General features: G+C 43.2%; 1 protein-coding gene across 2 annotated transcripts in view; it reads right to left on the reverse strand.

The window, feature by feature from the left end:
- The window catches only part of si:ch211-284e13.4 (insulin receptor substrate 1-B), a 41,110-nt gene extending 27,568 nt beyond the window's left edge, over positions 1 to 13,542 (reverse strand). Inside the window, exons 1-3 of one of the 2 annotated variants that reach the window (XM_051678372.1) lie at positions 12,896 to 13,542; positions 7,871 to 10,854; positions 7,700 to 7,800 (exon numbers count right to left, since the gene is read on the reverse strand). In XM_051678372.1, coding sequence (XP_051534332.1) covers positions 7,798 to 7,800; positions 7,871 to 10,854; positions 12,896 to 13,247 — 3,339 coding nt within the window. In that variant the 5' untranslated portion in view covers positions 13,248 to 13,542 and the 3' untranslated portion in view covers positions 7,700 to 7,797. Of the gene's footprint in view, positions 1 to 7,680; positions 10,855 to 12,895 lie in introns of those variants that run through there. The other variant, XM_051678367.1, reaches the window with a different exon arrangement.
- Between the last annotated feature and the right edge of the window lie 3,593 nt (positions 13,543 to 17,135).

A 17,135-nucleotide genomic window follows, 5' to 3' on the forward strand; every position in this document is an offset into this window, starting at 1 on the left:
CCAGATACAGCAGTATATGCACCAGCTCTATGGCCATTGGCATGCCACTGTGTGTATACTGAATTGCAAATGAAAATTATGCTTTCCTTATGTGGTGATGTGGGCATGGCCGAGCGACGTCTGTGGAGAGCGAGGCTGGGAGAGGAAGAATGGTAAGGATTGACACATGTGGGAAATTATCTCTAACAGCTGTTCTGTGTTTCAGTGAGAGTTGGAGGGGGATAAAAAGGGTGTCCAGACTGCCAGACGGGTGAGAGAGAGACGCACAACGCTGAAGGAGTGTGATTCTGTTTGGGCTGAAAAGCCATTCGTTTGTGTATTACACTGAAAGAGTGTTGTAAATAAAAGACTCATGTTGGATTGTTCACCTGGCTCCCGCTTCCTCCTTCAGAGTGTTAGGGTGCTTTCACACTAGCACTTTTGGTGCGCACCCGGGGTCGAATGACGTCAAAGTTCGGTTCGTTTGGATAATATGAACGCTGTTTTCCACACTAGGGTGCACCCCTGCAAACCATACCCGAGTCCACTTGAAAAGGTGGTCTGGGTACCAGAAGTACGGTTCACTGCTGATATGAACACAATCGTACCAAATCGCGGAAGTGTACTGCTTGTTGATGTTAATTTGCATCTTTTCAGGCTCCCGGTCGCAATTATTATGGTATAATGCATTTCTCATTCCTGCTTTTGTCCAAATACACTGCCTTCAGAGAGCAGCTCACATATTTCACATCTCTAGCAACGCATCCGCGGACTCGCGGCAAACAAACGCTAATGTTCATCACATCATTGCACATTCAATACATCTGTGGGAGACAAACACAAGTGTTGTTCTGTGCATGGCAAGTTTTCGTGGTAAATCCAAAGAGAAAAACTTTAATACATAACACGGTGATGTCTTCTCAAGTTGTTACCTAGATACAGTGGTAAACAGCTGCAGATTGTACTCATGTTGATGACGTAATCAGACCGCGGTTCGGACCCAAAAAATATGATGTGAACAGAGACCAGCGGTGGCAGGGGTAGGGGGGAGGAAATGAACTCGGGTTCGGTCCAAGCAATCGAACCAAGTGTGAAAGCACTCTTAAAGAACCTTGTCACAGTGGTGCCGAAACCCAGGATTGTTTGGAGGAAGGAAACATCATCATGGGAGTCCTGACCACTGGCTGAAATCTTCAAGACCCTTGCCGGCACCCACCAGGCTCAACATCAGGCCCTGCTTGAGCTGTGCATGGAACAGGAGCAGCGATTCCAGGCGCTGGTCCCAGGCTCGAGCAGAGGACCGGCAGGTGTTACGGAGTTTGGTACTCCAGGAGGGATCTTCCACCGCAACCCTAGCCGCGACTACAGCCATGCTTGCTAAGATGGGACCGCAAGACGACAATGCTATTCCAGAGGGCACATCATAATCCGATGGCGGGTCACTTAGGACAAGAAAAAACACTTAACCATCTAATGGTCCATTTCTATTGGCCGGGCATTCACAGGGATGCTCGCAGGTGGTGTGCGGCATGCCATGAATGTCAGCTGGTGAATCCGCCGGACACCCCAAGAGCGCCATTGCACCCCCTTACATTGATCGAGGTCCCCTTTGAAAGAATTGGCATGGACCTTGTTAAGCCATTAGAGCGGACGGCACGTGGGCATCGCTTTGTGCTGGTTCTGGTGTACTACACAATGCAATATCCGGAAGCAGTGCCTCTGCGCAACATCTCAGCACAAAGTGTTGCAGAGGCACTCTTCAGAATAATCTCCCAAGTGGGGATTCCACAAGAAATCCTCACTGATCAGGGCATGACGTTTATGTCATGTACACTACGCGAACTGTAAGAATTATTGGGGATTAAATCGATTCGGACCAGTGTTTACCACCCCCAAACTGATGGCTTGGTTGAATGATTTAATCAGACACTAAAGAATATGATTCATAAGTTTGTGCACGAAGACGCTCGAAATTGGGACAACTGGCTCAAGCCCCTTTTATTTGCAGTACGAGAGGTCCCACAAAGCCCCACGAGGCTCTCCCCATTTGAATTACTGAACGGGCATTGACCGTGCGGCGTGCTCGACATCCTACGGGAAAATTGGGAGGAGGGACCTTCAAACAGCAAAAATGAAATTCAATATGTTCTTGACCTGAGAGCAAAACTCCACACACTGGGGCAATTAACACAGAAGAATTTGCTCCAGGCTCAAGAACGTCAAAGCCGGCTGTATAATAGGGGTACTCGGCTATGGGAATTTGCAAATCCTTGTATTACTCCCCACATCGTGCTCTAAATTACTCGACAAGTGGCAAGGATCCTTTGAGGTCACACGGCAAGTCAGGGAAATCGATTATGAGGTTAAACGAATGGATAGAGGCGAAGCACATCAGATATACCACCTCAATCTCCTAAAACCATGGAGAGAGGCGGTCCCCGTGACTTTGGCGATGGTGGTTCTGGACCGGAGGTGAACTTAAGAGCCACCGATTAAGTCACCCCGATCACTCGCGGAGACCACCTCTCACCATCACTAGTCACGGAGGTTGCCAGGTTGCAAGGAGAATTTTCCGATGTGTTCTCACCTCATCCCGGTTGTACGAATCTCGAGCAACATATCGAGATGATCTCAGGGGTAGTGGTATGCAGTCGTCCCTACCATTTACCCGAGCACAAAAAAGAAGTGGTTGGGAAGAATTAAAGACCATGCTAGATATGGGGGTAATAGAAGAATCCCACAGTGACTGGGCCAGCCCGGTGGTGCTGGTCCCGAAGAGTGATGGCTCAGTCCGTTTCTGTGTGGATTATAGAAAAGTCAACGTGGTGTCTAAATTTGATGTGTTCCCAATGCCTCGGATTGATGAACTGCTTGATCGGTTAGGCGCAGCTCACATTTATTCGACACTAGATTTAACAAAGGGATATTTGCAAATCCCCTTAACTCCCATGTCCCATGAAAAGACGCCATTTTCCACACTGTTCGGATTACACCAATTCGTGACGCTCATGGACTGAGTCCTCAGACCGCACGCTGCATACACCACTGCCTATCTGGATTATATCATTATTGACAGTAATGACTGGCAATGGCACCTGCAGCATCTGAGGGCTGTCCTGAGGTCGTTGAGATGAGCAGGACTCATGGCAAACCCAAAGATGTGCGCAATTGGGTTGGTGGAAGTATGGTATCTGGGCTTCCATTTGGGTCATGGGCAATTGTGGCCCCAAATTGATGAAACTATAGCGATTGCAATCTGCCCGAGACCTAAGACCAAAAAGGAGGTGAGACAGTTCCTGGGGCTGGCTGTTTGTTATTATAGGTTTGTGCCTAATTATTCGACCGTCACCAGCCCGCTGACTGATTTCACTAAAAAGGGGCACCAGATCCAGTCCAGTGGATGGAGCCGTGTCAGCAGGCGTTCACATGGGTGATATCTGCACTTTGCAGCGGGCCGCTCTTGCATTCCCCTGACTTCTCTCTCCCTTTTTTGTTGCAGACAGATGAGTCAGACATAGGGTTGGGGGCTGTATTGTCCCAGGTAATGGAAAGGGAGGAGCGCCCCGTGCTGTACATTAGTCAGAAGCTCTCGTGAGAGAGACGAAGTACAGCACAATTGAGAAGGAGTGCCTGTCCATCAAATGGGCGGTCCTCACCCTCCGGTACTACCTGCTTGGGAGGGCCTTCACCCTCTGTTCAGACCACGCTCCGCTCCAATGGCTCGATCGTATGAAGGATGCCAATGCACGGATCACCCGTTGGTATCTGGCTCTCCAGCCTTTTAAGTTCACAGGCCGGGGGTGCAGATGGCTGTGGCAGATTTCCTTTCAAGAAATGGGGGGAGTGGGAGAGTCACAGGCCAAATGGCTCCCCAGCCTGAATCAGGCGATGGGGGTACATGGTTATGTGGGCGTGGCCGAGCGACGTCTGTGGAGAGCGAGGCCTGGAGAGGAAGAACGTTAAGGATTGACACCTGTGGGAAATTATCTCTAACAGCTGTTCTGTGTTTCAGTGAGAGCTGGTGGGTGATAAAAAGGGTGTCCAGACTGCCGGATGGGAGAGAGAGAGAGAGACTCACGATGCTGATAGAGTGTGATTCTGTTTGGGCTGAAAAGCCATTCGTTTGTGTGTTGCACTGAAAGAGTGTTGTAAATAAAAGACTCACATTGGATTGTTCACCTGGTTCCCGCTTCCTCCTTCAGAGTGTTAAAGAACCTTATCACATCTTAGTTTCAAATTCTAGTAGATGCTAAATTAATAAAGTATAGAATCTTGCAGAGTCTGTCCATATGTAACCAAATAAAGAGACAATAAAGGTCAAGATAAAAGACTTAAGTAGAAAGAAAGGAGAGCAAGAGAGAGAAAAGAGGAAAGAGATGAGTAGCAGCAAAGCCACATTCAGGAACATTTTCAGCAAGACTGAAGTTAAATAGCCATAATTATCTACAATCACAGTGAGTTAAATATATATGTGGATACAAGGATGTTCAGAGGTATCCCTTACAAACACTTAAAGGAGCCGCAAATATGCTATATTCTCTAACCACACACATTACAGACACACACAGATGCATGTACTCATATTCCCCTTACTATGCATTCACAAACTGTAATAATCACACACTCAGAAGCCTACAGCCTAAATGATCTGTGGTTAATACTACTATACAGGAGCTGTCAGATTCTTCTTACACTCCACCTCCTCCTCACTAATGGAACAAGGCGCAGAGCAGTCCAAATACAGAACTAGGATATTTACTATTGTTCTATAACAATAGAGAGAGAGAGGGGTAAGGCCCCAAAATAACTTGAAAAGCCCTTTATTATCATTGAGAGGCTCAGCAGGACAGACTTTGACTGTCAATGTCAATATGAAGATCCATACACTGGCAATAACAAATCAAAAAGAATAAGAGCATATAGATCTTGAATAAATGTATAATCATACTATATGTATATTTGATTTATTGTTGCTTTACAGCCTAAAAACTTTTCCTCTTAGGAAACAAGGACTCTTATTAGGCATATCTTATTAGAGAGGTGACATCACTTTCCATTTTAAGTGATTTATCATGGCATTTTGATTAGGTTGGAAAAACATCCAAAGATTAATTCTTAGCAAAACGGCCAAACGGCAACAACAAAAGTAAAAATTGTTTTCCATAAAAAAAATCTGAATATCGTGTTTTAAAGTTTAATTACATAAAGGGCTCTAATTTCGGGAGTGCGCACAGCTCAGTGCAACGCGCTACGACCGTGTGCAACGTCTTATACAATTTCCGTGAGAGCGCTCATTCTAAGTGCAATTTTTGTGCCACCGCAAAGCGCAAATGGGCGTGGGCGTGTTTTGTATGCAAATTAAGTGGCGCAAAGCGCAATTTGCTATTTTCCCAAGAATTTGGTCATTGCGCTAAGACGTTCCAATACCACCTCTTAACTCAGTGCAAAGTCCAAATTCAGTTCCTGCATTTGCAGTTTGGTAAGCAGGTGGTAATAAAGTTAATGTCCAAATTCTGAAAGTACAGAACATCAAATAATGTCCTTTACGATCAATGTTGAAGCCGTTTATTGAAACATTATGAGATTTGTGTTACATTTTCTAGAGGTCATGGTTTATTTTTTATATGATTATTTTTATTGTTATGTTTAAGTCACAGCAAAAGGGGCCGGTGGAAGGAGGAGAGAGTAAAATGTTTGGATTTGGTAAGATTTTATTTTTTTCTCCCCTTTTCTCCCCAATTTGGAATGCCCAATTCCGAATGCGCTCTAAGTCCTCGTGGTGATGTAGTGACTCGCCTCAATTCAGGTGGTGGAGGACGAATCTCAATTGCCTCCGCGTCTGAGACCGTCAATCCGCGCATTTTATCACGTGGCTTGTTGAGCGTGTTACCGCAGAAACCAAGCGTGTGTAGAGGCGTGTCACGCTATTCTACGCGGCATCCACGCACAACTCACCATGCGCCCCACCGAGAGCGAGAACCACATTATAGCAACCACGAGGAGGTTAACCCAACGTGACTCTACCCACCCTAGCAACTGGGCCAATTGGTTGCTTAATTGGAAGCCTGACTGGAGTCACTCAGCATGCCCTGGGTTAGAACTTGCGACTCCAGATGTGGTAGTCAGCGTCTTTACTTGCTGAGCTACCCAGGCCCCCCGGTAAGATTTTTTTAACCATTTTTTTTTTATATTATATTTTCGTTTCATTTGCAGTGTAATTTGAATTTTGAAATATTTTTTGTAAAAAAAAAAAAAATTGTTTCAATAAATTAATTTAATTTTTCTAAATCAATGTCGACTGGTAGAAGTGAAGTGCGTGCTGATAAAATCACTGTTAATTCTAGCCATGATTTGTGTGTCAGTGGATGAAAATTATTAATAATACTTACATTCTCTATAATTTAACAAAGACTACATTCATATTTTCCACATTTTCCATGTATATAAAAGGAATGTGTGCCCTTTATCAAGGATGCACAAAATAATGTAAATCCATATTTGTATTCTTCCAATTCATTGCATACATTCCATTTACACTACCAACTTCTTATGAATGTACTGTCTTTGTTTATATCGCTGGTGCTTGACAGGGTATAGACTGTATAATAAGACAGAGATGGTGCTGGAGAAGAACCTCTATTGGCCCGATTAGCGCCTTGTGTGTGCGATTTCGCCAAACCCACTTGTGCCTAGACTTAGCGCACCAAATGTTCATGGCCATGCCCATTCACTTTGCACTTATGAGTTAAGGCACTGCGCTGCGCTTAACGCTTGCACGCTTAATATAGGGCCCTAAATTTAATTACATTTTATAAACTGTCAAATCAAATGAATTCATAGAATTTTAATAAAATGCTAAATAATACAATTACTTTTCAACATACCATTACATTATTTTTATCAAATGAAGTGCTTCAATATAAATCCTCACAGCACAATCCAAAGTACAACATTGGAGTTATTTAATTATTTATTGAGTCAAATACAGTGCTACACAACAGAGCGTCACAGTATTAATGAAAGCATTGATGAAAACTTTTATATAGGACAACAGCACTCTTGCTTGTGAGATATTGCTTAAATACAATGCAATTATTATTTATATTTATTATTATTTAATACTACTACATTGAATATTACATTTTACTATACAGCAGTATAGTAAACTAGTTAACTGAATGAAGCATTTTGAGTTTGTATGTTTTTCACGATAGCTTCACACCTCTGGATAAGCAGTTCATATGGCTTAAATGTTCTTAATAAAAAGCACAAAGCTGCTATATATTATATACATTTTTGTCTACATGTTCTGTGCACTTCAAGTTTAATATGTGCTCTGCTGTCTGTTACAAACACAGAGCGCAAGTGATGCTTATGACAAGGTGTAATCAGTGTATAAGCGGCCAGCTTTACACATACCAAATATAAATTCAGATTGTTTATTTATTTAATTAAATCTCAGCCTTTTGTCATTTAATAATCACTCTATGACATATCACGATTTTAATTTGATTAATTGAGCATTAATACATACATTTTATTAAAAATAAGCAGAATTTCATGACATTCTGCATTTTATAGTTAATTCTGCTTTTATGACTGGATTCCGTGATTCCATCCATGTTTTCCACATAGCGGAAATCAGAAATCACAGGGCCCTACTTTTGTAACAGACAGTTATGTAGTGTACAATGTTCTTACCTTTGTTGTCCTTCCTGCTGGCCTGATGAACTCTCATTTCTTCTGACTTGATGAAATCAATGCTGGCATATGTGTTGATGCTGGAGGCAGTGCTTCCTCCTGCCTCACCCACTCCTCCTACTACAGGAGAAAAAAATGAGTGAGGGCCAGAGGGTCCATCAACACTGGTTTGAGAATTCTCCTTACTGACCAAGTCTAAATCAATGTAGTTTAGGCCTTGCTCCAGGGACAAGGAAGAAGCCTGAACAGCAGGTAGATTTGCTATACCAGGGCTGGCACACTGTGGGGAGGGTGGGTGACCACTAGCCCAAAGGTTATTCTCTAATCCTTGCTGTCGTGGTGGAGCACCGTGTGGTGTTTCAGGAAAAAGAGAGGGAGAAGAAGATGGGGAGATGGGGAGAGTTGGAGGGGCCATGAATGTCTCTGAGCAGTGCCGTCTTCTTACTGATGATTCTGCCCTGACTAGTCGGGCACTCTGATTAACATTTGAAAAGGTCTTGGTTGAGGGGAAATTCAAGTTGTGCTCCTGCTCCATGGAGGATGGCCGGGGCGTTTGGCCAAGTTTTGGGGACTTTGGGGATCCAAATTTCATCTCAGTGTAGTCTGTGAAAGGAGCAGCAGCCACATCTGCAGATGTCAAATCTGTCTCCCTGCTCTTCCTAAGTGCCACTTCTTGTTCCACTTGAGGAGCTCTAGTGAGTTCCTCTCTGACTTTTGGCACAGGTTTGAAAGAGGAGAGAGGAGTGAGAGAAGAAGGTGAGTTACCTAAGTCCATGTTCACATATTCAGAGGATAAAGAGATGGAGGTGGACAGGGGTGCTGAGAAGCTCCGTGGAAGGTTGGCAGTTCCACACTGACACGGCTGTGGTCTGTGAAAGGCTCTTTGAGGTCCTTGTGCAATGGAGTTCCCTGGTTTATCTGTACTCTTCCCTTTGTTATGCCCTGCTCGTTTACCCTGGTAAACAATGCTCACATACTCTCCAGGGCTCAGGGATGCAGTTGGCAGCAAAGTCTCCTTGACTCTTGGCAGCGTGTTGGCTTTGGACATATCGACAAAAAAGCTGGAGGACTTATCTTTCCTCTGCTGTAAATGACCCTGTTTCTGGACACCTGATCCACATCTCTGCAGATGATGGTGGTGGGCTGAGACTTTGGGGTGAGCACCCCCCACCCTGTGTCCTGTGCCCAACCGACTTGCTTTTCCCACTCCACCTACGGACAGAGACAATGATCTGTCTTCAAGGCTTTCACTGCTAGCTGAGCTAGAGGAGAAAGAGGATGAGGACAGAGAGAGTTGGCAGCCACCACCTGAGCCCACAGGTGTGTCCCCTCCACAATGGTAACCACTATGCCCAACCTTTCTTCCAACTTCCCTTTCACCTCTACCAATACAAACCCTGTCCAGATCATCCTCAAAGCGGGTTGAGAGTGTGGTGAGTTTGTATGAACGTGGCAACGAAAAATAAGAATAGACCATTTTTGGCTGCAGTGGTTGCTGCTCTGGGTGTGACGGAGGAGTACTGCATGCTGACCTGGCATTTATAGGTGACATGTTCATGTAATCGCTGCCTCCTCGACTCTCCATGCTGCCCCTGCTGCTCCAGATGCATCCACTCAGGCCATGCAGGTCTGGTGAACAGCTACTGTTAGGAGACATCATCATGTATTCTTCACTGATGGGTAGGCGGATGTGTTGAGGTGGTGAGATACTACTATTGGGGGTCATTGCCATGTATTCATCTGCACCCTTTGACACTACATCTGAACCAGAAACTGGTAATGACAATGAAGCAGGGGGAGCTGTAACACCTGGTAACATGGACATATAGCCACTGTCAATTGAGGAATCCTCAGGTCCACCTTTAGTACTGACACCTTTATCGGCTGAGTGTTCCAGTTGCACCAACGATGTTGTAGCTGAACCCACTGAGCCTCGGCGTGAATTGAAAGACTCTCTACTTGCACTGCGTGACATCACTGCATAGTCTTCTTCATCCTCCTCTTCCTCCTCCTTGCGACGAGAGACCAAGCATTCCTGGACAGAGGTAGGGGGTAAGGAAGCTCGCTTGCTGAGCAACCTGCGCTCAGCTTCACACTCACGACCAGATGATCGACGAAGAACCCTGCGTTCATGAGCACGTTTGTGAGACCCTTTTCGCTGACCCATCAGGATGTAACTGGCTCCGCCTTCAACCAGGGCAGCAGGGAGTCCTGCGGCTAGCAGGGAGTGCTCACTAGGGCTGGAACCATACTCATCTGAGGAACCATAATCACTTGGTGATCCTGACATGGACACTCTCTGAGGAATTCGGGTATAGGCGCAAATGGGCACTGTTCCAAAGGCAGCTATTCCCAACCCACATTCTGACCCATGCCCAGAGCTGGAAGAGAGACTGGGAGCTGGGGAAGGTGCAGGGATAGGAGTGTACCGTGCTAGGCTGAGGGTGATCTTGGCTGGAGTGGGTGCTCGTGTGGGTTTAGGTCGCAGGGTTGGGGTAGTTGAGCAGGATGAACCATTGAGACTTGGGCTGGTGCTGAGTGCTGTTGCTCTGCCCACTCCATCCTCTGTACGAGCCCCAATACTCGCTGTTCGTGACCTAGAGAATCCATGCCGTGTAGTGGGGGAAGTGTTGGTGCTATGAGGTACTCCTGGGGTTTCCGTTCTAGCACGTCTGGAAAAGCCAACCTGGGAGGGTGGCAGATTTGGGTGGTGCCGTCTAGATGGTACACTAATAGGGTTAGAAGCAGTACCACCTCCACAAGACACGCCAACAGTCTGGGATTTACTTCTTTGACGGAACTCTTCACTCAGAGCCTTCATGGCCTCAAGAAGGGTCTCATGCATGTTCTGCGCCACCACTGAATCCTCCACTTGCATCCAGAATTCTCCAGGGCCTGTCATGGCTGAACGACCCACTTCAATGAAAAAGAAGTTCTCGGAGTGGCCACAGCGTCGCACATTCATCAGCTGGAGGACCACAGCTGCAACATCAGAGTTAAGTTTGACAAAGTTGACTGTTTTGTCGGTCAAGCAAAGTCGGTAGATGCCAACTAGATTCCTGGCCTGGCCCAAGCCTTTTGGCCAGACTTTAACCTGCCAGACCTCCTTAAAGGCAGGACCAGGGGAAGGCAGTCCACAGTCTCCTCCACTGTCACAGTCATCAGGAGTCTTACCTACAGACAGAAAAAATATGTAAAAGATAGGAACACAATAGGAATGAGAAATAAACATGCATGAAGTTAAGACAACCTGATAAGAGTTTACATTTACATTTAATTCTAATAAATTATTTTATTAACATTAATTATAATTACTAACTCATTTATTCATTCTTACCAAAAAAGAGATAAGATTTGATTGTATTTACAGTAGTGTATGCAGTGCTGTGTTAATAGTGTCAGGCTGTTGTTTCACTGCAAGTATGTATGTATGTATGCATGTTTGTTTTGTTAGGTATGTATCTATAAAAAATCAAAAGTCAAAATTATCCAGAATACTGGCTGAATTTCTATACGAGTTCAAGGAGGCTCAAGTAATTAAGTCACATTAAAATGGAACTATGCTGACCACATCCTTAAAAGTGCACTCAGTAACTTTTTTGTTTGTGTCATCTTGGACTTACCTACACAGGACATCTAGCGGCTTGGATGCAACATCGTTCAAAATCAATAGCTTTCAGTTTCAGATGCCAATTTAGAAATGTACTATTCACTTTAAGTGAAAGTGTCAAATAACAGGCATTACTGAGATTAAGGGAGTAGTATTCGACTGGTCATGTGATCCTAACATGGCAGTCCCCATGAGTAGGGCCACATTAATTCACGGGTTTACCCGGACTTAATGCATGGGCTTACCTGGGCAAACTGAGCGAAACTATAAGCTCCGTGGCCCAGGATCACTTTTATCTGTAATTGAATCCCTGCCCATGAGTGGACCCTCTCTATGTAAAATAAAACAGCTTTTATAATGTTACAGATATGTTTAGAGTCTTCGTCTCATGTTAGTGCTCATGATTTTATACATACATTTTTTAGTGAGGAAATAATTACTGAGTGCACCTTTATAGGTTGAATTTTTCAAATGGAGATAATGGCAATTCAATTATAGTTAAACCATGTTTCTCTATATTCAAAGCAAATTTTAAATGGTTTAATTTTTAACCCAAACGGCGAAAATGTCTTTATAACAAAAGATCTTACATGATGCAATCATGCAATTAATTGAGAACATTTTTGACTTATTATAATATAACCAATTACAAGGCCTATACTACTGATTTAGCTGATGTGTGCATGTGTTATCTGATTTTATTTAATTATTTATTTATTTTTGAAGCAGGTAAGTTATTTCAAGTAGGGTTTATGACCGCCGACCAGTGATATATATTTTGTAGCGTGCCTGTGCATATGACGGAGAGGGAGATCCTCTGCGTGTAGAAGTTGGATACAAAACACGTCAGCCATGTGAATCCATTATAGATTTTACGGATACAGAGCGCGAATCAGAACCGAGGAAGGGTTATAGAATCGCTTGCTCGGCAACTACTGGCCTGCTGTTCAACCCGGTGATCGGTCCAATCAGCGGCGGGGTGGGGGTATCAGGGGCTACCAAAACACGAGGGATGGGGCAATAGGAGACCCGTATTCTAATAAACACGCGCGCCTACAGCTGCTCCCCTCTCTGACCGAAGTGCTATGATAGAAATGTAGGTTACACGCACAACATGCACGAATGTGTAGAAAAACAAAAACAGTCGTGAGCGCTGCAGCAGCGTCGGCTGCACAATGCGCCACTCTCTTATATTACGCATCATAGTAGAAAGAGATGAGAGCATTTGCACGTCGAACAGCGCTGGTTTACAGCTCACTTTTTCATAAACATTTAACACAGTTAAAATAAAATTATGAATTCATCCCGTCATCTACGACAGACACTGTTTGGTCCGCTGAACAACACAGTAATCAATTGTACCCTTTTACTAACGCGTGCGTCCACATTTCCAGGTGTGGTGGCTACATAGACGGGTGGGGTAGAACGTGTATTTGACTCGACGTTTGCAGTTCCAAACAGCTCTGCAAATACAGATCAGCTGAAGCCAAGAGGGCTCCCACCAACACGCAAGTTATTAGGCAGGTTAGCAATTACAAACAGTAAGGTCTGGGCTGCAGCCTATATGTGAATGCCAGCTGAGTTGCAAAATCAGAATTGACTCACATTTACATTGTAGATCCAGCATGGCCTGGTACCATTCGTTTTGGACCTCCTCAGTGTCCGCAGCTATGGCAAAGCTCTCTCCGCGGGTATACAGCACTATCATGTGCTTGTTCTTTGAATCTGCCCGTTTGTTGATGTTGAAGCAAGAGTCCAGGTTAACTGCTTTCTTTGGGACTGGTGACTTGCTTCGGAATTTCTTTTCGTTTTCATAATATTCGAGTCTGGCCGGGCCCTGCTCCGATGCAGCCCGGAGAACGAAAAAGCGCCGGTGCATAGATTTCTGCTTGCGGAGATAACCGCTTTTCCGCACGTCCTCGTAGCTCTGCTGCTCCATCGCCGCCTGGTTCTCCATTGCTGGGCGATTTACTTGTTTTTCCCCCCACACCAATGCCAGCCTAAAATCGGTGGTGTGTTTTACATTCGTTCATGATGGCAGCCGTTCTCTTCTTTCTCATCACGCAATCACGCGCCCTCGAGGAGAGCCAAAATAAGCGCTAAAGATTGTTTTCCTCCTGGTTCAGCTTGTATGGTGGTGTTCACCCAGGCTCAACTGACAGACGTGCACATGCGGCATGCGACGTCTGCGCTAGCATACAGTTAAATTCTGGTGTGTACCAGAATTGTTTACTGTACAGCTCTAGCCCGCACACTCGGTTGCCCCCCTTTACCAGTGCCTCTCTGAAACTGATAAAGCCGTTTATGCCAATGTATGTACAAGGTGTCAACAGACTGCATTGCATTCAGTGTTCTCTGGAGATGGATTCGTTGAATGAGACAGTTCAGCATCCTCTAGGTTTAATAAAACATTTCGCGTGCCAGTTTTTATTTTTATTTTTATTATTCTACATCTACAATAAAAGGGTTTCATTTAATTGCTTGTTTGTGCATTTGGATTGGTTAATTAAGAGGGAAGGTGTGTCATTTTTTGTTTTATATTAATTATTTTACAAGAAAATGTGTAGATGATTCTGTTTTTCACAGAGTATTCCATTTTTTAATTATTAAATGCGGAATCCCCTTCTCTCCGGTCATTGGCAAGTCTCTTGCGCTATTGCATCCCTGAAAGCGTGGCGTTTGCGACACCTGTTGTTTGGCTTTGGAATTTTTTGTGTCAGTGCGACTCAATACCAGTGTAATATCTGACAGTTATCACCTGTATCAAGAAATATGGTTATCAAGAAAAAAATAGTTTGAAAATAATATACTGTGCTAACTATAAAACGAATAACTTAAAACATAAACCTTACTGATTTTGATTATGAATTGTGATTCTTTTGCTTCATTTGGGCTGAAATAGATACAACAAATGTGAAACACTATATCATTCGTTTACAAGTCTTGAAAAATCTAGTTATAATCTAACATGAAATCACCACTTAATACTGAAGCGGAAGATGACCGACTTGTATCGAGAGAATTATAAAGTATTATTATAATATAATATTATTATTATTATTAATAATAATAATAATAATAATTTGCCAGCCCAGAAGTTATTAGCCTATGTTAGCAATTGAAATGTAAAAAAATTGAAATCTATCCGAAATACACTGGAGTTCAGTTTATTTTCCAACCATTTCATTTATGTATAAAGTATCTGCCATAAATAATTAAGAAATTTGTTATAAAAGAAACGTTGACATCTTTGGTGTGGTGAAAACGAAGAAATTCATTGTTTTTGTCAATGGACATTGTATACTTTTTTTTTCCTACACACAAATTGAGAGACATCATTCCAAAATATTTGTACAAAGTGGCAGTTCCAAAACAGATGGGATAATGTTTCTGTTTCATCTTTACAGAATGCACATTTATCATTCATTTCAATTTTACATCTTTTAATAATGTAATATTTGACATGGTATATGGTATATTCTATTAATAATCTTGAATGTGACCTCTGTAATTTTGTTAGTAATAAATTATTTGTTACATTGAGTCCATACGTTTTCCCAATTAATACAATCTTCAATGATATTCCAGTAGATAACACTTTTCTTTTTTGTACATTGAAAGGTCTGAACAATCTCTCAACAGTGACCTCACCCCTCCAGGGATGGATCTCATTACGTTTTCAAACTCCAGGTGACTGATGGAATTACCAAAACGGTTCAAAAACTCTGTATAATTTAAAAACATTCAATTCTAATTTATTAACTGTTTAACCCATATTATTGTTTTTAATAATGTATTATTATTATTATAAAATACTTTTTTTATATCCCTATTATTCCAGATTGTGTATATAAGAGGTGAAAAATTATGTTTGTATGTATGTTAGGGTCCTATATGAAGCACCTGTCTATGAAAATTTCTGCATTTCTGTAAAAACTCTAGTCCACTAACCTGTTGAAAGATTAAATTGGGGAAAATGTTCACCATAGAATCTTTTTTCTTTAGATAATTTTGTATCCATTTTATCTTAAAAAATTCTATCGGATATCTGGTAGTCCAAGGCATCTAGGCCTCCTTTTTCCTGGTTATTACAAATTCACTCTCTTTTCAAATAATGAGGTATTTTCCTCCATATCCACCTTTTTCCTGACTTCTCCATGGGAGGCGCCATTGCGGCGAGAGACTTCCTCTCGGATGTTCCACATTTCCGCTTAGTTGTTGTTATCAACTAGACTAATGTTACTGGTGATGGCGAGCAGCTAAGGGTCTGGATAATTATTTGCTGTTATAGGGTGTTATAACAACTACAGGTGGCTTAAAAACTACTGGAAAATGAATGTCACCATGATAAGCCCCCCAAAAGCTGCCAGTGCTGAAACATTCCAAGTCGAACCAGATTTAATAATCAGAGGTTGCATTAAACTAATTCTCCGTCACTTGCCTTTTTTTTTTTTTTTTTAACACTGACAGATAATTCCAAATACTGTCCATCATTTTGGAAGGTAACAAAGATGAAAACATTTAAACCGAGCCTTTGTTGTATTAATAATCTTCACAAGGTTACATATTATCATCATGATGGTGCCACGGATGGCCGCCTCGGTGTGGAGCTCCTCAGTTCTTTTGTTGTTTTTGTTTGTTTGTCCTGTGTTTAGTAATCTTTTTCAAGTCAGTTTTAACAGAGATGAACTGCTTAACATTCGACAGCATATACCAGACAAACTTTTCCTGGTTTTCGAATATTCACACGTTTTGCTAGACATTTTAGTTGGAGGCGCAGCTCTGCTGTTCAAGAGACGCAGGCGAGGAAGACGAGCCGGTGCGCTGGTCAAACTCCGTCGGCACGGATTTCGAACAGCGCTGCCGAGTATTCACTTAGCGAATCTCCGCTCTCTTCCTAACAAAACGGATGAACTACATCTCCTCACCTGCACAAACAAGGACTTTTCAACATCTGCTGCCTTGTGCTTCACAGAAACCTGGCTGAGTGAAGCCATTACAGAAAGCGCGTTACATCTGCCGTGCTTCCAGCTGTTCAGAGCGGATCGCATCGCGGAGTTAACGGGGAAAACGAGAGGCTGTGGAACATGCTTTTACATCAAAGAAAGTTGGTGTACAGATGTAACAACGTAAAAGAGGATGTGCTGTCCTAATTTGGAAGTGCTCTTTATTAACTGTAAGCCTTTCTACTCGCCGCAGGAGTTTTCCTCGTTTATTCTGGTGAGTGTGTATATAGCGCCAAACGCATGTTTGAACACAGTGCTGCAACAGCTGGCTGATCAAATCACAGACATGGAACAACAATACCCAGACTCAGTTATTATTATTCTTGGGGATTTTAACAAAGAAAATCTCACACATGAACTGCCCAAATACAAACAGCACATTACATGCCCCACCAGAGACAGAAATATACTGGATCATTGTTACACAACAATAAAGGATGCATATCGCTCTGTCCCTAGAGCAGCTTTGGGACTCTCTGATCACTGTCTGGTTCATCTTCTTCCAACCTACAGGCAGAAATTAAAATCAACCAACCCAGTAGTAAGGACTGTAAAGAGATGGACCAATGAAGCAGAGCGGGAACTACAAGCCTGCTTCGATTGCACGGATTGGAGTGTTTTTGAGGCTGCAGCCACAGACCTGGATGAGCTCACAGATAGTGTTACATCATATATCAGTTTCTGTGAGGATATGTGCATTCCTACTAAAGTTCAACAATGACAAACCATGGTTTACAGCAGAGCTCAGGCAGCTTCGTCAGGCCAAAGAGGATGCTTACAGGGGTGGGGATAAAGTCTTGTACAATCAGGCCAGGAACACACTGAACAGGGAAATCAGA

This window comes from Myxocyprinus asiaticus, chromosome 3, assembly GCF_019703515.2.
Source record: "Myxocyprinus asiaticus isolate MX2 ecotype Aquarium Trade chromosome 3, UBuf_Myxa_2, whole genome shotgun sequence".
NCBI lineage: Eukaryota > Metazoa > Chordata > Actinopteri > Cypriniformes > Catostomidae > Myxocyprinus > Myxocyprinus asiaticus.